The 23,396-nt window shown below is 49.8% G+C and overlaps 1 protein-coding gene across 1 annotated transcript in view; it reads left to right on the plus strand.

Moving 5' to 3' along the window:
- Positions 1-4,904, plus strand: part of SZT2 (SZT2 subunit of KICSTOR complex) — a 111,537-nt gene extending 106,633 nt beyond the window's left edge. The window contains 1 exon segment of the mRNA XM_061557827.1: positions 3,262-4,904. Coding sequence (XP_061413811.1) covers positions 3,262-3,429 — 168 coding nt within the window. The 3' untranslated portion in view covers positions 3,430-4,904.
- The last annotated feature ends 18,492 nt before the right edge of the window (positions 4,905-23,396 follow it).

The following is a 23,396-nucleotide window of genomic DNA, read 5'->3' on the forward strand; positions in this document are numbered from 1 at the left end:
ATTGTAGTGGCACCTGCCAGGTTGGTGACCATGGTGAAGACCTTGAAGGTAAATGATCGCAAGGGTGAACACATTAGGAATAACTAAAGCCGCCAGGTTGTGTTGATGAGACTAAGAACAGACCTAATGTTGTCAGTTGTTGACTCTGCAGCACTTGAGGGATTTGTCAAGAGGAAGGAAGCGATGGTGCGGTTGGATCAACGATATTTACGTATACACACCTACGTGTGTTTTGAATGTGAATGTGTCTTTGTATAAAATATGACAAGTAAATGTCCGTGTGTGAATCGGTCTAAAAAATGAGTACCTGGTGTGGTGTGTAAACATCGCCACCGGGGAGACAAAGGCAGCTGGGTGTAGTGTTGGCCACCCACCCCCTCGTGTATCGTGCTGGGCTTCATAGGTGCTCGCTAACAGCACTTGCCCCAACAGTCTGTTAAAGGCTATACGGGGGATCCTTGTCTTCATCGTATGTGTTCGCATTTCACAGTAAATCATCAGTGCCACTGTTTCCTAGAAGCATTCGATATTGTTTATTTATTTTACAAAATAAATACAGATTAGACCAGTCAAACAAGGAGTGCTGCAGGCATTTTATTAAAGTGAGGAAGGGTGGGAGGTGGGGAAAAGAGAGAAAGATTGAGAGATGGCTTTACGTAACTCAACATCCTTTATTTAACCATCGCGTGCGATCGCCTTTGCCACTGGCAATTTAATCGGGCCAGGGGTGTCTCGCAAGTTCAAGTTCACATCCCATTTCGGAGTATACTTAGTCTGTGGAATTACATGATCAACAACATAATCATGATCGTCATGTCTGTGGGTGGGGTAGACAATGTGAAGGGACCGCTTTGTTGGAAGTCAACGGTGGTTTTTGCCCTGTTGACAACATCCGCAGGCCCTCATCATCGTAATGACATTATCACGACCAGCTCTCGCGCCCCACCAATGGAGATGAGCACCCCTCCGTGTAATGATGCACCTGCGCAGGCAGACAAACACGTGTATGCTTTGCAGTGTATATTAGAGCTGCGCCAGTCACGATTCTTAGCCTGGAATCGCGTTCCAATTCTTGGAAACCGAATTGGATGCTTGACAGGGATCTATGGAATCGTGGACTGGCCATGAGCTCTGCGGGCCCTGGCATGGCGTTCAGTTGGGCCTGACCAGCCTCGTGGAATCGCCAGTGACACGTATTACATTCCATACGATTCGGTGGCAATCCGGGTCAATACTGGACAGCTGTAGAATGTAGCTTCATTCATTTAACACGTAGGCTTTCGCAAACCAATATTATTCATTATGAATATAAATGTGTCATTAACCCACCACCCGACACAGCCAAATAGTAAGGTTTGTTACGTAAACAAAAGGTGCAAATTAGTTACTACTTCAGAATACCGCTTGTGTGTTGAAGAGTAAACGCCCAACATTTACAATTTGAGTACAACGTTTTGCTGGTCATTACAACCAACTTCATTAGACGATTTTGTCAGAATTGTGATGAAGTCTTCCTTCTTCCGGTCTTGATGAAGCTTTGGCTTTGCGACATTCATAGTAGAATCACAACATAGTCCCATTCCATTGCATGACTATTCAATGACGATGTCGGTCCAATGAGTGGACATTTTCACGTGGGAGAATTGCCCATTGAAATGTTACTGCAGAAACCATTATTCTTCAGAGTGGAATTTTCGGGGTCAAATAATATTTCTGTAGGAATTGCAGAGCTGTCGTATCCCGAGAGAGAGAGAGAAGGGGGAGGAAGGGATAGGAAAGATAGAGGGTTGGTTGCTGTCATCTTAATTAATTGAGCCTCATCATTCCCACACCCTCCACTCACTCCCCCCCACAACCCCTCCACCCTTAACAAGCAGTAATCATCGACCCAGATGCCATGAAATGTTGCCGCACGGTCAGTATTGATCAGGCTGTCTCATCTGAAAATGTAGCAACCTCGGACTCGAACCTTGATCCTTTGCATGCGTCGGCATCGTTGGGGAGCACGAGTCGCGGCAAACGCAAACAACGTCTCCTGAGAAGGAACTGTCCCGGAAGTCGATGCCACAGGCCCATTTCAATAAGGTTTTATTGTAATAGGTGTTCCTCCTTCAATCGCTATGTATAAGCCCAGCAATAGGCACTGCTCCTTGATGCTTTGTGAAGAGCGGTGTTGCCGTGTGCCGGTAATCCGATGAAGTGCAAATTAAGTTGAACCCTCAGAGGTGCGCTCAGCCAAATGGAGTGATAAACAGAGTTGTTACAATGTTGGCTTTTGTTTGTACTGTGGCGGCGAAATCTTGGATTCAAACACTAAAACCTCAGCATAGCCAGCCTAGTGACTACGACATGGCCATTATGAACATCCTGAGAGAGACCCAGACTTCAGACTAAAACCGAGCACCTCATTTATTCCCCATTCATCATTAAAGCATTAATTAAAATATCCGTGTTTCCATGTGTCTTCACTATGCCCGTCTGTGTCTCGCTGTGTGTCTCAATGCACACCTGTGTTTTATATGTCTTTGTTGTGTCTGTTTCTCAGTGTGTGGCTCTGTGCCTGTATCTGTGTCTAGCGTTTTGGGATTGTGTGTCAACATGTATGCCTCTGTTTCTGTATTCATCTGTGTCTTTGTGTCTGTCTCACTGTATATGTCTTGAGTGGACACCTGTAAAGTGTTTTGAGATGAAAATTATCACCAGGCATTTGTGTTTTCTGTTTGTGTGTTGTCTATCGTGTGCCTCTGCCTGTCGGTGTCTGTTTCTGCATGTAAGTCTAGCCACGTGTCCGTGTGTGTGTATGTTTATCTCTGAGTGTCTGTTACCATCTGTGTGTGTGTGTGTGCGCGCTGCACTCCTCGCTCTGTGGGGGGTCGTGTAGCGATTGGCACGCTGTGCTACAAACCCGGCGACCCGAATTCGATTCCCGCTCATAGCCAACACCAGTGACGATTATCTGCAACATATCTGGGCCTCCCTTGGGTCGACTCAGCCTTAAATTAGTGCCTGGTGTGATGTGTAAATATAACTGCTAGGGAGACAAAGGCAGGCGGGCGTGATGTTGGCCACCCAGCGGGTCATGCCGGCCTTCATAGATGCTCGCTAACAGCACTTTCCCCAACAGTTTGTTACGGTTATACGATCTTTGTCTTTGTATATATATGTGTGTTTATCTCTGACTGTCTGTCTGTCACCATCTGTGGGTGTGTGCTGCACTCCTCACTCTGTCTATGTGTGTGTGCCTTGTGTGTTCTCCCCCAGAGCATGCAGGCTGTGTTCAGGGAGTGGCCTCAGCAGCAGCAGCAGCAGCAAGGCCTTGTGCCCTCGGCAGCAGCCGAGTGTGGGTCCGTGCTGACCCAGCACCTCTACCCACACCTGGAGGCCCTAGTGAACGCCGCGTGCTTCTACCTGTGGACCGGGCTACTCTGATTGGCCGGTCGGCAGTGAACTGTGGGACGGCCGCCCCCGCTGTTCTCCAGTGCATTATTGTATTCGCGCACACGCCGGTACATGCGCAGACAGCCCGTGTACGCACACGTGTACATACATACACGCACGTTTAAATGCACATACTTGTATACGTGCTTATTCTGTACATACACAAATACATACGCACGTATAGAGGCACGCAAAAACAATATCCTCGTGTAGTCTTTTAACAGACTTTTGGGGTGAGTGCTGTTTGTGAGTGCCGGTACAGCGCACGAAGGGGTGGTGTGGCCTACAGCACATTGGGCCACCGTTGTGTGTCCCCAGTGCTGATGTTTACACACTGTGCGGGGCACTCGTCGTTTAAAGCAAAGTCGACTTGGGGGAGACCCAGGATGGGTGTGGATGGACACTACTGATGTTAGCCGTGGCTGGGCATTGGAACTCAGGTCGCCGGGTTTGTGTAATACATGCACATATAGGTATATAAACACATGCACATACACATAATTAAGCACACATATACACACTTAAACCTACAGACTTGCATACATGCAGTTGCACACCAATACACACTACATGCCAAAATACACACAAACACGCTGACAGTCATATATTTGGCTGTGCAGTCCATGTCTCTCGTAAGAGAATATGATTCTCAATATCCAGATCAATGTGAAGCATCAGTGCTGTATATTACATCAGTTTGTCGCCTGTTAAGGCAATAGAGACAATAGTTCTGTCATAAATGAGCTGTTCATGCCATCCCAATAACAATATATTCAAACATCACCTCTCTAAAAGTTAGTGTGATTGCCTATGTATGGCCATTGTGTATCGTCTTAATAAGTGACATCGTTACGGAGATCCTGGGTTCGAGCCCTGCGTCTGGGTTGATCTCAAGAAGTTCACAATGGCCGTGTTTGGACACACTCGGCCATTAATGCCGCTGAGAAGCTGGCTGCAGATCCTGCCTCTGATGTAAACCTATATATATAGCCTCAACAGAGTGTTGGGCCAAGTGCTGTTAGCGAGCACCTATGAAGGCCGGCACTGCACACGGAGAGGGTGGGGGGTGGGTGACCAGCACTATGCCCAGTCCCCTTTGTGTCGGTACTCATTTGAGGCTGAGTCGACCTAGGGGAGAGGCCCAGGACCGGTTCAGATAATCCTAACTGGTGTTGGCTGTGAGTGGGAATCGAACTCTGGTCTACTGGGTTCGTATTGCAGCTCTCGCCATCTTCAACCCTGGTCACCAATGGCTGGACGCAGAAAAAAAACCTCATTTATAAAATGTCACATTACTTCTGCCGAGCCCAGTTGTGAGGGCTCCCAGTTTTTAAACGCAGCGGCCACGAAGAACCACATCATGAGATTGCGCTCACGATTCCACAAGGAAGTTGAGTTGAAAAAAATAATGTTATTACTTTGAAGTCACCGCATTGAACATAATAAATAAAAAATTGTTTGCAGTATATGCTCGTTCGCGTCTTTTGTGCATTTTGCTGACTTGCAACTTCACAGGCATTAAGAGAGGCGGCACCCAGAGGTCGGCAACTGCTGGAAGACCAGAGGGCAATGGCAATGAGGCTGTACCCGCGGTTTCTTGAAGGACTTGTCGACTGTGTAAAACAATGGGGAAATATCTCAAGTCAGATGGCGGCAAATGAATGACACCGTTAAGACCGGTTGTACCTTGCGAAACCCCATACGTACGAGGGGGACAACGCTCAAAGTTCTACACGGAACAGGTTCACAAACCCACTTGTGATATCTCCACATCGTTGTCCCCGCTTGTTTCGCAAATCTCTGTGCGATGCACCAACCCTCGCTCCCGAGCGCCAGGCTTGCAGGCCTACCGTGTGCCACTGCCTCGCTGTCAGTGGGGGGGTTTGGGTGTCGAGGGGCTATTGCGGCATCGCTCAGAGGTGGTCTTGTAACCTCATCTGGCCCCAACGCACACGGTGCATCACCTTTAATGACACGCAAACTCAATCAATATGAGCTGCATGCAGGAAATAACAGATGGATAGAGAAACACGCACACGTGTACAAAGACACGTTTCCATACACCTACACCTCGGCATGCCTAGAGATTTACACAGACATACACTTGCACATCACACACAAACATCCCCCTCCCCCCAAAGCCGTCAACAGACTGTTAGGGCAAGTGCTTTTAGCGAGCACCTATGAAGGCCGGCATGAGACACGGGGGGGTCGGATGCCAACACCGTGCTGGACCGCCTTTGTCTCCCCAGTGCTGATATTTCACACCTCACCACCAGGTACTCGTGTAATACTCTCACCCCCTCCACCCGACGGCCAATAAAGTTGTCAGTTGGGCAAATGCGCCAATTGATTTGGTTTTTCAGGGAACGGGAAATGTTGAAAAGCAAGCAATTTTTTTTTGTAAAATTGATCCCAGGTGGCCAATAGGCTGATGGACATAAATGTTATTTTAATTGGTGAAACGGCTGCATGTCTTATTTTTTAAACCCATCAATGAAAAGTGCCGTTTGCATTAATTCGGGCTGAGCCCAGCTACGAGATTTGCATTCGCGTTGGCTTCACCATCATTGGTCGGCAAAATGCCAAGCCCAGCGCCAGCCATGCCTTTGGCTGTGAGAATGACTGCCTTCCCAGGAACAGAATGGAATTCCCTATTAATAATAAAGAAGGGACCGGCTCGCGTAAAGCCTCATTAAACTCGAGAACAGATAACAGCCCGCATCAGTGTCAAGTGTTCCGAGTGGGTGAATAGGCGAGTGAAATGGGTGAGAAGCAGAGGTGAGTGGATGGGCGAAAAAGCAGAGGTGAGTGTGGATAATTTAGTGACGGGAGTGCGAGGAGGTGCGTGCGTGCGGTGAATGGGTGGGTGGGCATCGGAAGTAGGTCAGGAAGTAGGTCAGTAGTTTTGTAAGTGGGTGGGTTATTGAGGGATGGTGGTTTGGTGAGTGAAATATGTGAGGTGTGTCGTGGCTGGTGAGTGGTGTGTGCGCGAGTTTACGAGTGAATTGGGTTCGTGTTTACGTGCACGGTAGAATGAGTGCGCGCCCCGACAATGTATGGGGAGCGGCGGTGCAATGGGTCAACCACTTGTTCTTATGCACGTGTGTGTGACTGTGTATGTGTGTATATGTGACTGTGTGTGTGTGTATGTGTGTATATGTGACTGTGTGTATGTGTGTATATGTGACTGTGTGTGTGTGACTGTGTATGTGTGTATGTGATGTGTGTGTGACTGTGTAGTGGTAATATGTGACTGTGTTGTGTATATGTGACTGTGTATGTGGGTATATGTGACTGTGTGTGTGTATATGTGACTGTGTTGTGTGTGTGTGTGACTGTGTATGTGTGTATATGTGACTGTGTGTGTGTATATGTGACTGTGTATGTGTGTATATGTGACTGTGTGTGTGTATGTGACTGTGTATGTGTGTGTATATGTGACTGTGTGTGTGTGTGTATATGTGACTGTGTGTGTGTATATGTGACTGTTGTGTGTGTATATGTGCTGTGTGTTGGTGTATATGTGACTGTGTGGTGTGTATATGGCTGTGTAGTGTGTAGGTGACTGTGTATGTGTGTATATGTGACTGTGTATGTGTGTATATGTGACTGTGTATGTGTGTATATGTGACTGTGTGTGTGTGTGTGTGTATATATATGGATATCTGTGTGTATTTATGGTTGTGTGTGTGGATATCTGTGTGTATTTGGTAGTGTAGTGTAAACATTGCCACTGGGGAGACAAAGGCGGTCTGGCGTGGTGCTGGCCACCCCCCCCCCCTCGTGTACCGTTCCGGCCTTCACAGGTGCTGCTCGCTAACAGCACTTGCCCCTACAGTCTGTTCAGGCTATAGGGGGGATCTTTATCTTTGTGTGTGTATGTGACTCGAGTTTGCTTACGGAACGTGGCGAATATTGAACCGTTCCTGGGCATACCGTCGGTCGGCTCAGACGTAAATGTGTAACGCTGGGGAGACAAAGGCGGCCGTGCGTGGTTTCAGGCCACAGAGGCCCCTTCGTGTGCTATCCCACCCTTATTAGGCAAACGGAACTTTCCCCAACAGTCTGCTGAAGAGGTCTTTCTATATGTGTACACAGGCTGTGTGTGTGTGTTGGAGGGAGCGGTGGCGCAGTGGTGAGCACACTGCGCTGCTATGAACCCGGCGAGTCGAGTTCGATTCCCGCTCACGGCCAAACATTGGTGGCAAATATCTGAACCGGTCCCGGGCTGCCCCGAGGTCGACTTAAACGAGCACGAACATTGGCTGTGCCGGCCTTCATAGGTGCTGCTTGCAAACAGCGCTTCCCCCAACAGTCTGTTGTTGAAGCCTATACAGGGGGAGGAGGAGGGGGGAGGAGGGGGGGAGTTTGTCTTTTGGCAGGTGTGTGGAGAGTGGCGAGTGCTGCACGTGTGTGTATGGGTATGTGCACGAGTGTACACAGGTGTGTGTGTGAGAGGGGGGGGGGAGTGGTGTAATTAAAGTGTGCTGCTCCTCTCGGCTGTGGCCCAGGGACGCGTCCCTCCTGCGGTTTTAATGGAAACAGAGGCGCTCAGGGGCTCTCGGGGCAGCCTCCTCCTCCTCCTCCACAGCACTCACCACCACCTCTTCCTCCTTCCCCCACATGATCTCGCACGCGCGCACACAAAGACAAACATCTCCCGTATAGCATTAATAGACTCTTGGGGCAAGTGCTGTTATAGCGAGCACCTCTACGAAGGCCGGCACTGGCACACGATGGGTGTGGGCGACCAGATGTGTGAAGTAACCCATTTAAGGCTGAGTCAACCTAGGGGAGGCCCACGGCCGGTTCAGATATAGACGCCACTGTGTTATTGGTTGTGAGCGGGAATCGAACTCGGGTCACGGGGTTCATCACGCAGCGCGCTGACCGCTGCACTCCGCTCCGCACTCCATCCACGCAGACCCCGCACCCTGCACGTGCACTATGACGGAACATCGCCATGCATGCCATGTGCAGCGTTCTAGATTTGAAGCTTTCGTGACTGCAAGGATTCATATTCTTGGGTTTTTTCGGTAAAGTCACGTAGGTAAAAAATAAAAAATTAATACAAGTAAAATAAAATAAAAAATAAAATAAAAATCACGACATTTCGGAGGCAACACAAGCTTCCATCTTCAGGTGGAACCGTCACAGCACGCTTGCTGTATCAAGTAAATGAGAGATTCAAAGAGCTACTACCCCGTATATATACTGGTTGAGAGGGGGGGGGGGGTGCCAGAGTAGTTAAAGTGCAACTGCTGCTAATGAGACCGAGCCTCTGCCATTAAGATGGTCAAAGCAGAACATGTGCAGCGTGTTTGTCAATCCACTGCTGGATGAGGGCCTCTACACGCCGTCCGGACTATTTTAACCATACTTCACCACTCACGTCGGTGGCTTTTGCTCCACTGCCCATGTCACAATCTACAACGCCTGTCACGCGCTTCATAGTCGCCAGTCCCACACATTACCCCGGCTCAAGCCCTGCTTGGCTTGTGAGATGTGGCACATCTTCTTGGTTCTTTCGGTAAAGTCACGTAGAAGGGAAATAATACAATAATAAAAATAAAACATCATAAAATAATTATCACGACGTTTCGGCCACAACGCAAGCAGCCGTCCTCAAGTGAAGAACAGGTCTGTCGGAACGACAGACCTGTTCTTCTGTTCTTCACCTGAGGAAGGCTGCTTGCGTTGTGGCCGAAACGTCGTGAGAATAATTTTATGATGTTTTATTTGTATTATTGTATTATTTCCCTTCTACGTGACTTTACCGAAAGAACCAAGAAGATGAATCCCTGCAGTCACGAAAGCTTTAAATCGAGATGTGGCACAATCAAGGCGCGCTCCGGGTGATTTGCTCAGAGGCATGAACGCTACAAGATGCGTGCACTACAGCGCACTACAGCGCACTACGGGCGTACGAATGGCGAGTTTCACAACGACCCCCCCCCCTCCTTCATTCACATTTCCTGGAATCAACAAACATCGGAAACAGATCGCATGATAGTCTGGCCGACCGGACAAGGATCCTAATGTGACCCAGACCGTAACTGAGGTCGCGTTCTGATGAGCAATAATAGTTTGTTTTCTTTATTCGGAATCCGATGATGTGCAATCTATAGGTTCTGCCGCAGCCACTATTAGATGTATATATTGATTACAAATATATATTTATACGAGCAACACGCACATCATTTGAACGTGTCCATTCGTCCCTTCCAGCAAGGCCAGCCAGTCAGCAAAACTTCATAGAGCCCGGTCTCCACGTGTTTCCCTTGCCTCCTTTAAACCGTGTTTCCCAATTTATCTCGATTTCTTGCTTTGTCTCTTTCGATATGCATCTCTATTCCTCTGTTCCCTCTTCTACCACTCATCTTCTCCCTCCACTGTATCTCAGCCCCCCCCCATCTCCCTGTTTCACCTCGAACCCCTCCGCTTCCTATTCCCACCTTTCCCTGTCCCGTCTCAATCTTGCCTCCCCCCAAATCCTCCCTCCAACCACCGCTTTATCACTTTCCCTCGCTCTCTTTCCGTTCTGCTCCCTCTCTCGTTTCCTCTCCCTCGTGCTCACCTTCTCAAGCGCCTGCTCGTCACCGTGGCGTGCGCGATGACCACCACCACAGCCACGTGACTTTTCTTTTGTATTGTGCGCGGTTTGTAGCGTTTATTTTCATTTGTGTTGCTGGTGACTTTGTGTGTTTCATATTGAAATCGCTCCCAGTGCTTTTGCTGCTGGCGGCAATAAAAGTCTTTCCTCTCCGTGCGACCCCCTTTAATTCTCTCTCTCTCTCCGGCCCTCCTCCAGGTCTCTTCCTCTCTCCTCTGCCTCGCTCACCTCCCCTCCTCTCCCTTCCTCCTCTTTCGTACTTCGCGCGGGACACACCGCGCGGGTGAACCGGGCGGGCGCGCGGTGACATCGGCACGCACGGACCCGTCTCAACTCTTGCTGAATGCGGTTGACGTCATCACGCAGATGTGCGTGATGACGTCAACCGCATTCAACGCAGATGTGCGTGATGACGTGCGCGTACCGTGCACGTGCGCGACAGCCAGGCAGACATGAATCCAGGCAGGAAGCCAGCCGGCAAAACTTGTTCAAAACAAATATGGAGTAACGAAGTGCATGATTCAGTGGGTGAAATGTAAACCTACGAAACCTATTCCTCCTGCAAGCAGGTCGTGTTCGCTGCCGGACGTTTCCCCTCTTGCGGAAACATCTCAGCATAGGGATAAGGGACCGTATTGAAGAGTCGCGGCGGTAAGCACGTCTGGTGTGTTCTGTGGCACACCCACGTCTACAACAGCCCCCTTTCGACCACTGCAGATGACCGCGTGGCGTGAGAGAATGTCGAACCTACAGCTGCACGGGTCGCGACTCCTCGATTGCTGACTAATTGTTTACTGCGGCAGAGATCGAGCGCTTTATGAAGCTAGGGGTTGGTGGGTCACACACAGAGACCCCCAATCAACACCCACTGCGCCTGTGAGGGTGGTCAGGATATGGCGAGCACAGCAAGCGGGTTCTTTAATCAACAATTGCCTCTCGGCGTTCTCCAGGCACTGCCGTGTTTGTCCCACATGCAACTGGACGAGTCTCGACAATGGAATTGGCCAAAACATTGCGATGAACGCAGGAGCCTCCCAGAGAATGACGCCCGAGTCTCCGTCTGGTGCACGGGGTAAATACATTGCATTCCCGTACGGTATTATTACTGTACACAGAATGGACAGTGGTCGCACGCAAACATATATTTTTTTCTGAATCATAATATTTATTTATACTGGAGGAATCCGATCTAACCTATCAAGCTCTTTTTTTCCACAGACGTCCCAGTAAGTTTCACAGACGCCCAGGCGTTTTGATTCGATTCACAAAGGCATTGCGTTTTTTTGTTTCAATGTAGAACATGTGGAAGTTCTAGATTTGAAGCTTTCGTGACTGCAATGATTCATATTCTTAGGTTTTTTCGGTAAAGTCACGTAGGTAAAAACATTAAAAAGTTAAATAAAATAAAAATCAGGACGTTTCGGAGGCAACACAAGCTTCAGGATGTCTACAGGATGTCTACAAAGACATCGCATACAACGACGACAACGATAATACGCACTGCATGAGAGTCACCGTGTCGAAAAGAATCCGTTCCGAGTCGCGTGGCTTCCTCGTGCGCGTCTACTTAGCGCGAGTCGCAACGATTGTCATCTGGAGCGTTCCAGACGCACATCTACAAACTCAGAATTTACAAACTGCGTTCCTCGGCAAACGCGTGTTCTTACTATGTAACGAACAACAAAGGAGCAGTTAGCATGCCCTTTGCTGCTTTTCTTTGTCTTGCAGTCTTGCGTAGTGTGGAACAGAACATTTGGAAGTTACAATCTGACCCCCAATCGATTTAAAAAATATATTTGATGACGCCGGCTTCGTGTGTTGGCAGTGGTGCACAACCACCGATTAACAACAAACGCAACACACTCATCAACACCACTGCCAATATTCCCCTCTTCCAATCGATTTGGATCGGATCCACTTCATTGAACCAGATCAGACTGCGACATCCTGGATCGGATCAGATCGGTAGTGGTTTTAACCACACATGATCAGCTCCCATTTTGCTTGGACCATGTCATCCACCCCTAGCCCTAGCATCCATGTGTATGCGAGGACGTATATGTCTGTGTGTGTGTGTGTGTGCCCCTACGGTGCGTGTGTGTAGCTGCGTTAATAATGTATAAGCCGCCGATTAATGGAGGCTCGTGTCAGATGGATGGCGAAGTCGTGAGTGGGAGATGCTATCTCGTTAAAGGAGTCACTGCAGAGAATCTCCCTGTAAGTCGTGTTTTTTTTTTGGTGGATGCTCACTCGTGAAAGCACTTAGGCACTTATACATACAGGCAGACAAGCAGTCGCACACATATAGATACATACACGCGCGGAACAGTGGCAAAGTGATTAGTGCACTGCGCTATGAATTTGGTGACCGGATATCAAGTTCCAAGTTTATTTTTGTTGAACCAGGTGAGACCGTATGAGACCAGCATGAGTCTCATTTGCAACCCAGGGTCACGATACAGGGTCACGATTCAGTCGTGGCGAAGGCAATACCATAGCAAGTATAGTACAGTACAACAATGCAACAAAAAATATAAATCAAGAGGAGAAAAAAAAACCGAATGGTTTCATTCCCCCCACCCTGGCTCACGTTGGCGAGGACATTCCGAGGCGCGGTGCTTGTGGCGACGTAACTCGCGTCCACGTGGTTAAGTCGCCACTGCAATGTGTGTTGTACCCACACTGACGTTCAGGGTCGTGTAAGGACACGTCGGGCCGATGTAAAGGCCACGTAGGCGCCGCACACCGTACCTAAATCGCACCGTCACCTAAATCATTCATGGGAGGCAACCGGGACACTGGGGCCAGGAGAAGCCACGGGGATTGGCTCAGGACTGGGGGGGAGAGGGGGAGAGATTTGGCTGTAGAAAGGAGGGAGAGGAGAGAGAGAGAGGCGGAGAAATAGACCAAGGGACCGGGATTGGTGGAAATGAGAGGGAGGAGATGAGAGAAACCTGTGGGGTGGTTCCAGGCGGAACGAGGCGGTTGGGCTGCTATATAAAGGAGGTGTGACGCTGCTACTTTAGGCTCTTGGACAGACGGCTTCCTGGGAGTGCTTGTGCGTGGCTTTGTCTTTGGGATGTGTACTGACAGTGGAAGGTAATTTTTCAGTTTTCATTTATTAGGTATCACCCTGTGAGCCATGCGGCTCTTGACTCGGATGCAACCGCAACAAAACAAAAATATGAACAAGAAACATCTTAAAGTGACTACACACAACAGAAAAAGCCTGGAAATGTATTATCCAGAATGTATGTACGTTGAATTCCTTTTGCGCCGTACGTAACCAACCACGCTGATAGGAGGTACGAGAATCGGAGAATCGAGAGGGATGTACACTGTATAAGATAATTCACATCAATCAATCAACTGCAGGAATTGCTTTTTGTGTTTAGTTGGCTACGTACGGTGCGAAAGAAGTTCCACATGGTGAAGGCGTCATGCTTTTTCGGTCTTGGGGGGGTTGATTGACCATACCTCACCACGCTGGTCAGTGTGGGTTATTGAAGGGGGAGGGGGGGCAGAAACATCAGATATTACTCACCACTGTCAGGTCACGTGGTTTATAACGCATGTGATGTGCTAACCGCTATACCACCGCTCCTCCAAAACGTGTAAAAATGTAATGAAACGCTGGATCGAGACTGTTCAGAGCCGCGGTTTGGGCTGACTCATAACCACCACATTGCCACCATAATTGGTTTGACGTTGGGAGGCACAACGTTAAAAAAATAAGTTTTTCTCGAAATTACTTTTAAAGATTCACTCACACTCGCGCATAGGCTATCTTTCACAACTTATTGAGAGGCGAACGTCAACCGTCTACGAACATTGGTCCGTAATATCTGAATTTGATGATTTATTGGTCAGATGTCAGCCAATTCCAATGTTCATGCTACACCCGTGTCCCGTTCCATTATCAGTAAGCAGACACTATGCATCCATGTATCTGTCCCTCCACATAGAACATGACAAAAAGTGCACAACACATCGGCCCCACGGCCTTTGGGAGTGCATCATTTCAGCAGCATTTATTCAGTACAAACAAAACTCTGGATCGGTTTCGACACACGGTGTCTCATCAGCAGTCTGGCTTTGCTTGGCCCAATATCGAAACCGGTCGGGATTTTTGCTTGTCCTGAATCAATGTTGATAGAATGATGTACTCCCAGAAGGCCCTGAGGTTGATGGGATGTGTAAAAAAAATACTTTAATGTTTATACTAAAAACTGTTTTATTTTACCAGGTAAGGCCCACTGAGCTGTATTGCTCTTTTTCAGAAGCGACCTGGCCACAAACGATAGCTCAACGAAGTGGCTTCTCACGTCGACATTGATATCAGCCAAAGACTCTAAACGCGTGATGTTGATTCTAAATGTGGAGGAGAAAATCAGACGATCGGGAAAAAAAGTAACGCGAACACAGTGAGAGAGACACCGCAAACTTCAAATATACAGGCATCGGGGGGTCGGGCTCGAACCCACGACCTCCTGTATACCAGGCGAGGGAGTTAAAATCTTGTCGCCGTGGCGTTTCATGTAGGGTGACGGATTTGTGAAGGCGACATTGTCTGCTCACCTCTCGTGTCGGCAGGTGAATGGGCAGGATGGGATCGTGGGCCGAGGCCTTTTCGGGGACGAGGTGAGCAGGTCTGGGGGGGGGGGGGAGGCTGGCACAAAACTCAATATTTCAAGAGTGTAGATGCATGTGAATACGCCCATCACGTCACCAAGTAGTCCGCGAGAGAGCCGCACGCGCCTGCGAAGCCGCAGTTTGCCGACAACGTGGGCCGGCGGATTCCCGGGAATTCTCCGCAGATGATTTGGCGACGCTGCTTCTTGCTGTTGGCAGTGGCGCACAAACGCAACTACCAACAGCAACAACTAAACGCTCAACACATTTGTCAAGAAACGCTGCCTTAAAAAAAGAGGGAGAGAAAGGAATATAACACTGGTCAACAAAAAAAAAGTTTTTTCTGGCCTGGACTTTTGCAGCTGTTTTAGACTAATTTCAGGGTGCTGATTCCAAATCTGATCTCATATTTGCTCTATCACATCTCATTTTATGCTATCGGCATACCCCATTATCATTGATTTTACCCGAAATTAACTCTGTCACTTATGATTGCAAGTTGTTGCGAGTCAGTGACTGCTTTAGTGTTAAAATACGGTGCTATATTTTTAGGATCGTGTGTTTATATAATTTTATGTAGATATCCACATTTATTTAATATTTTTATTCTGCAGTTTTTATTGAAAATGCAATATTTGATATCTCAAAAACCTGATATGATAGACAAAAACTGATGCCAAATTTGGAATCAGCACCCCAAAATTACATTAAAACCGTTGGAATACCTTATGCCAGAAAAAGTGTGTTGACCAGTGTTATTGGCAACGTTTTTGGGCGACGGCCTTTCTGCTGGCCTGCGCGCTGTCAAGGTGGACGAGATACACGGTGGAGTCGTCGGAGCTTGACCACGGAAGGCCACGCACACAACTGGCGTGCTCCAAAGGATGGACGTTTTGAATCCGTGCCGACGGCGCCACGATGACACGTGTGATTCGGAAACGCAGACACTGACCGGGATGTTGGGGGGGGGGGGACCAAAATTTAGACGCGTGGAGAGATGCATTCTTGATTTTGCATCGAGAGAAAGAGGATTAAAGAGCATCCATGTGCTCCTCTGTGGAACTTTCCTGCCTCGCCTCGCACCCAAATAGCATCATATTCCCCTGTAACCATGACGATCCTGCCAGGCCCTCTTCTCAGCGATGAATATTGGCCAACAACGATGACGATTATGATAATAACAACAATATATTCGTCCCCATTCCAGAGCTGTGTGCTGCTACCATTGCGTCATCTGTTTTCCGCGGTGTTCGGTGCGTCCAGGGCAGGTGGCGGCCAGGATGTTGTGACTCATCATCCTACTTAGTGTGCACACGGGAGCCCGAAGGGCACGCCTCAGCAGGTGACCTCCCTGATGGCCCGTCGGCCCACATGAGACGTGAAGAACCGACAATGGAGCTAACACGGCCCCACTGGTTATCCTTAAAATGTTCGTCACACGCACACATTTTATTTTTCCACCCTTTCGCAACAGACACTCTTCGTGTTCACCTGGCATCTGTCCATTATAATCATTTACATTTGTGAGGCGCATTTCATCCAATGATTTTAATACCAATACCCGCCATTCGCCACGTGGCGGTGACGTCACCACGGCGCATGTGCCAGGCCACGTGCAACTTTGAGGCCACGTGAAGTGTCGAAGGCTCGATGACAAGTCACGGGACAGACCCAGGTGCCATGGTTTGGCTGACTGAGATGACTGGCAGATGCACCACCGGTGCTATTATACACACACACACACATACTGTTCCTACGTGTATGTTTTGCTATGTTATTCGGCCATCTCGCTGCATCACAAGCTGAAGTCTCCTGGCAACTGAAGAGTGAGGCTCGCTTAATTGGCTATCTTCTCTCGTGCTGGCGTGGTGTACGTGCGCGCGCGCGCGCGGAGAATTTGATTATTCCGGGTGATGCGGCGACCTGTCGTAGCTTCGTGGTTCCAGGCTGTGCCTGCGCGCTCAGTCCACGGGGCAGAGCAAATGCGTCACTGGCACGGGAAGCCGCGATGTCCGAACGCTCCTCCCGAGTTCACGAACCTCGGGAGCCTGTGATGCCGCACCTCGTCACGCGGTGAGTCGCGCGTAGCCAAGTGGTGGGAACTAACATTGACCAGGATGGTCTCATTTGCAAGAGAGACGTCGGTCACTAAAACGACGCAAGCTAAAGAGAAAGTCCAGCGATAAAGCAAAGAGAAATCAGAGCGAATCCTACCGAATAGAAATCGGCGGTAAAAAAACAACCGCGTTAGTGAAGAAGAAAAAAACAAGCGCACCAACATAAAATCACTTAAAATTAATTTCCAGGAACAAAAGTTGGTTCGGACAAATTGCTTTTTGAAAACACTCACAGTAAACGTGAGTGACAGAGACATCAACATCGACTTCGGGTGATCATCGCACGGGTGTGTGTGTGTGAACAAGCGATGATATTCGCTCAATAAAACCGCGAAGCGAAGCTCATCGTGAAGAATCTGCAGCTCGACATCGAGCTGTGACGTCGGTTCACGGCACGGGGCTCTTCGTTTCGTTTTGGTTTGTCGCTTGCCGCTCGCCCTCCCGTGCAGCGGCGTCTAATCGCTGTGGGGGGGGGGGGGGGCGGCTCTCGTTTGTGTGTGGCCATCAGGACGCGCAGTGACCGCGCGAGAGTTCACAGGAGCACAGGGCCGGATTCAGCTCGTGCGGGGCCTGTAGGATATGTGATAAAGGGGCCCTAAATATATTAAAACAGAAATATTAAAACAGAAATGTTTTACTTGCGTAATAAAGTAATTGTATTTTTTCATTTGCTATATAACTAGATAATACGACAAATCGCTAACCGTAAACACCAAGTCGTTCATAAAAGTTGAAGGCAGTATAGTACTATAGTGATAGAGCGAGTGCAGAATCACTGAACCGGAATTTATAGCTTGAAAGCATTTAGCGCGGGGCCCTTGGAAATGTGAGGCCGATAGCTACGTGTGTCGCTACTTGTGCTACTAGGATAATCCGGAACTGCAGGAGCACACAGAGTGCTGACAAAGCGCTTGCCACAAATGAACCACGATGCGTCGCTAATCTCGTCAAGGAACACGAACCGTCTCGCGACCTCCGGTCGTTCTCGCAGCATCGGCTTGTGGCTGACCATCAAACAACGGCGGTTCACCGCGTCGCGCGCTTTCGGATGCGCTTCTGCGGCCGTCTGGAACGCTCTACCGACATTAGGAATCCACTGGAGCTATGCACTTTTAAATCATCCGGATTGAAAACTCGTTTTTTTTTTAAACAGTTTTTTGTGTTTAGTTTGTTGTTCGTCCCCCCGCACCTCCGATTAGCACGGTTGGCTACGTAGGGTGCGAAAGAAGTTCAACACACGCACATTGTCGACCCAGTGCACCCGTAGCTACTATCCCGCTTGTCTCATGGGGGTCTGGCTCGGCTCACAGTGCCGGCCCCGTCTGCTGTGGGAGTCGCGATGTCCTCCTTCATCCACCTGCTCCTCCTGCTGCTGCTGCTGCTGCTCCTGTGCTGCTCCATCGTGCTCGGTTTCACTGGCTCGGGCTCGCACGTGGTTGTCGTTGCAATGATTGGGAAAATAAATAGGAATACAATAACAGTGGAGCCCACCCCCCCCCCCCCCCCCTGAATCGTCCACGCCTTATTATATCCAATTCAATAACTCAAGCGTCTTTAATCTTCCATGTGCCCAAAGCCTGACCGTTCACAGTGTCCAGGGGAACCAGCACCACCAAGAGTCGAAGGTCAACATGCTCCAAAGGCCCAGCGCTCCCCCCCCCTCCTCCTCTTACTCCGGCTGCCCGCCTTCACACGCGTTCTCTCTCCCCAGTGGCGTCGTGCACCCACTCCTGCGCGGCGTCTTGGGATGCTGCGGCTGCACTCACAAATTCAAATTGATATTCTTAAGATTTTCTCAGGGCACGTGCGTGTGTACACGCAGCAGCAGCAGCATCAACAACGCCTGATTGATCTGCTCCATCCTTGACCTGCGATCGCGTCATGGGGTCACGACCCTGTGGTGCAGCTCTGTGCTCACCCCCAACCGGTAACTCCGACTGACGAGAGAACAATGAAGCGGACTTGCGCCCCACTCGTTCCACGGGGTCAGATTTACATCGCGCCACTCTTCTGTAAACACCCGTAATAGGCCGAGAGCACCTTAATACTTAGGGGACACCAGAAGCTCGGGCAATTAGTGGCGTAGACTCACCCCGGGCGGGACTGCCTTCCCCGCCTACCGGGGGTTCAATGCGCCTCTGGAGTCGTTCGCTCTCTTAGAGAGTGAAGTCACGTGATGAAGAGCAGAAAACAACAAGCGTGTATCTCTTCCGACTTCGCATATTGCGTCGGGAGCGGTGGCGCAGTGGTAAGCACACTGTGCGACAAACCAGGCGACCCGTGTTCCATTCCCAATCGTGACTACGAACACTTGCCAATATTTAAACCGGTCTGAGCCTCGTCTATGGTAAACTCAGCCTGAAATGACTAACTGGTAGAGTATGTAAACATCAGCACTGGGGGAGACAAAGGCGGCCGGGCGTGGTTGCTGGCTAACCCCGACCCCTCGTGTGCCGTGCCGGCCTTCATGAGTCATCTTGCGCCAACAGTCTGCTAGAGGCTATGAAGGGGAGATATTTGTGTGCGCGTGTGTTCATGGGCTGGAAAGGACAAATCCAAATGTACGACGTTACAATCCGCCATGGACAGCGCCCCCCCTCCCTTGTTCTGCTACTCGGGCAGTCGTTGCGTGGTTGCGCCTGAGATGCAATCACGTGGTGGTGGTGGTGGCAGAGTGCACGTGGCAAAACACGTCTCAGGGATGGGATTACAACAAAACTGCATTTATATAGCGCGGCCTAAATACGACCGCATTTCAAGACGCTGTAACAGAACCCGGGGGGGTGGCGGTGCATGTTTATTTCATAGCGAGGAAGAGCCTTGAAGCAGGACCTGCACCCTGGCTGGGAGTCGACCGGCGAATTCGGAGGGAGGAGCGGAAACGCCGCGTGCGAGTGAAGAGACTCCTCCGATTGTCACGGCAGAGGTCACTCAGAGGTCACGGCAGAGGTCACGACAGAGGTCACTCAGAGGTCACGGCAGAGGTAACGGAAATCGCGAATTTGAATCAAGTTGAAAGTGAAATCTGGGACGTGGCAGTCGGAACACATTCGGTCAGGCCAGGGGTTGACAACTTTTCAAAGAAGAAAACGATACATGTCTTTTTTTGTATCTTGTCTTAATTGACCAAAATATTTCGAGAGCCGCATCAAACGCAGTAAGTATACAGCGACTGACGAACACAGTATTACTTAAAAACAAACCAGGCGGTGGAATAAACTGTATATTAGAGTGTAACGAAGATAATTAAGTAAATTCCGTTTTATTTTAAACGGCTGCCCACAAGGGGACAACTAGAGAGCATTGTTTTTGATGGGGCATCGCTCCCAGCTGAATCCATGACCATCCCGTGACCGAGGCTGCAGTGTCCGATAGAGGTCACGTGACGGGCTCCTCGTGAAATGGGTTACGGAGTAATTGGGTTCTAATGGACTGAGATAACTGGGGAGCGGTAGTGGAGTTCGATTCGGTCACCAATACCAGTAACGATTATCTGAACCGGTCCTGGGTCTACCCTAGGTCGATTAAGCCTCAAATGAGTACCTGGTGCGGTGTGTAAACATCGGCCGGCGTGGTGCTGGCCACCCACCCCCTCGTCTGCAGTTCTGGCCTTCATAGGTGCTCGCGAACAGCACTGGCCCCAACAAGTCTGTTAAGACGATATGTGTGCGTGAGATCACGTATGAGTGCGCGTGTCTGTGCCAGTGTAGGTGCCTATGAGTGCGTGTGTGTGTGTGTGTCAGTGTGTGTTTGTGTCAATATACGTGCGTGCGTGTTGTGTGTGGGCGAACCTTTAATTTATGATCATGTTATTGGCAGGTTAAGGCTTAATCAGCAAGATAAGTGTATGTGTATAGGCATGTGTGTGAATCTGTGTGTCTTGAGTGTGTGTCATGGGGAGCGGTGGCGCAGTGGTTAGCGCACTGCACTGTGAACCCGTGCGAACCGAGTTCGATTGCCGCTCACGGTAAACACCAGTGACGATTATCTGAACCGGTCCTGGCCCCCTTCTAGGTCGACTCAGCCTTACCTGGCGGGGTGTGTAAATCAGCACCACTGGGGAGACAAAGGCGGCCGGGCGTGGCGCTGGCCACCCACCCCACCGTGTGCCGTGGCGGCCTTCAGAGGTGCTGCTACTCGCTAACAGCACTGAAGGCTATACCGGGGATCTTTGTCTTTGCGTGCGTTTTTAATAATACTGTGCCGTGCACATGTGCCAGTTTGACAGCGAGCAGCACCTATGAAGGCCGGCACGGCACACGAGGGGGTGGGTGGCCAGGACCACGCCCGGCCGCCTTTGTCTCCCCAGTGGCGATGCTTACACACCGCACCAGGTACTCATTTGAGGCTGAGTCTACCTAGGGGAGGCCCAGGACCGGTTCAGATATTCGTCACTGGTGTTGGCCGGGAATCGAACCCGGAACTTCGGGTTCCGTAGCGCAGCGCGCTAACCGCTACGCCACCGCTCCCAGCCCCGCACATACACACACATTCAGACAAACACACACACACATTCAGACAAACACAACATCAACAAACACACACACACAAACATCACACACGCACACGCGCACGCACGCAGCCCCCCTGTCCGTTTAGCGTGCCTAAGCGAGCGCAGTAAAACCAGACAGGAAGTCATTGGCTGCGGCAATTAATCTCAACCCGAGAAATTACACCCGTGCCACCCCTCCTCACCCCCATCCAACACCCTCCTCCCTCCCTCTCTCTCGCTCGGTAATCATTTACTCCAGCTCCGCGCCCTCGCTCTCCATTCGAACACCCTCCTGGCTGCAGCTGCAGCAGCAGTAGCCGGTTAGTGCCCGATGGCAGTTTGGTCCAGAAATCACGAACGCCTGCTTGTGGTGTTGTTGTGGTCCTAGCGCATAGGTTTTGTCGTCGAGATAGCAACCCTCACAGCGATCGAGGTTTGGACTGATGATCATCATTGTCGTCGTCATTATCAGCAACAGCCGTATTCATCATCAGCAACATCGTCGTCGTCATCAAAAGTGGCGTCATTATTGTGATCGTTGTCTGTGACAGCATCAATATCAGCAGCAGTAGTATCATCACGATCATTATCTGCATCAGCACTATCGTCATCATGAATGGTATTGGCTCTCCGACACACCGGTGTGCTGTAGTAGTAACGAACTGGCATGTTCTGTTTACGTGACAACCCTTACTAATTGGCTGTCGGGCGGTGGCGGGTTTAACGACACATTTATATTAACGCGACATAACCCAAAAAACTTGTACTATTTTTGGGTTAGATCGCGTAAGCCTGCGTGTTAAACTGATCAATGGCATTATCAGTATCCCCAACAGTAGCGCCATCTGACACTGAACCTCACAGCATCATCAGCAGGAATAGCAGAATCATCAGCATCAATATCATCACAAACGTCATCATATTCACCGTCCAATACCAATAGCCGCCATTCGCCACTAAGTGACGGTGACGTCACCACGGCGACTGTGCCAGGCCAGGTGCACTTTGAGGCCATGTGAAGTGTCGAAGGCTCGCTGCTGACAGGAGGTCTCGGGACAGACCCAGGTATCATAGGTTGGATGACTGAGATGACTGGTAGATGCACCAGCTGTACCCCCGACTGTGCCAACTTGCTGAATTTTATTCACCCGGCGCTCTGCTCGTTGTTGTGAGCGTTACTCCTCTGCCCTCTGCACGAGCCTCCTCCACAGAGGCCGATCTTGACACCACTGGTACCAGTCGTCGGAAAGTCCACTCAGCTCCACACCCTCCCGTACCGCATCAGCTCCATCTCTTCTCTAGCCCGTGCCCATTTAGCCCCCTCTATGCGACCAAATAGAAGCTGCTTAGGCATGCGGTGGTTGGGCATGCGGGCTACATAACCCAGCCAACGCAGCCTTGCCTGCTGGAGGAGCTCACTGATGGGAATGTGTCCAGATCTTTAAATGATTTGTGAGCTCCTCACACAATCCACCGTGGTAAACCCCAGGATGGATCGTAGGCATGCCAGCCTAAATACTTTCTTACAATCCACATCAACAGCAGCATCATGATCATCATCACCATCGTCAATAAAACGAGAAGGGGACGGCGCTCTTCTCAACTGGCAACCTTGAACCAGCGATGTAAATTCTACATTCCTATGGCGGGAGCAGTTTTTCCATGGGATGACCACTGTTGAACTCTCACAATGTGGTACGACGTACATTTTATCGGATTGCAGTATGTACATGGTTGGCATGTTCCTTGCAACACTACCACCAACAACGTCAAATCTAGAATGATACCACCAACAAGTCCTTCATGTGCCGGACGTGGACATTATGAACCATCTCAGAGAGACTCGGCTCTCGAACCGAGGATCTCAGCGGTGTCTGACATGGCCATTGTGAAGCTGACATGTCCACGATGACCCCGCTGATAAGAGAGTGGCCGAGTCACAGCGCGAATGCAGGGGGCTGGCTATTCAATGTCTCTGAACCGCGACGCAGCCATTACGAACCCAACCACCTTCCGAGAAATCTCGAAAAGCCTGGACGTAGGACAACAGAGCGAGGCGCTGAAGAAGTTGGTGTCTCCGTGTCTTTGAGAATGTCGTTAT

Source organism: Lethenteron reissneri, chromosome 24 (assembly GCF_015708825.2).
Source record: "Lethenteron reissneri isolate LAM-NWPU_2019-01 chromosome 24, ASM1570882v1, whole genome shotgun sequence".
Classification (NCBI taxonomy): domain Eukaryota; kingdom Metazoa; phylum Chordata; class Hyperoartia; order Petromyzontiformes; family Petromyzontidae; genus Lethenteron; species Lethenteron reissneri.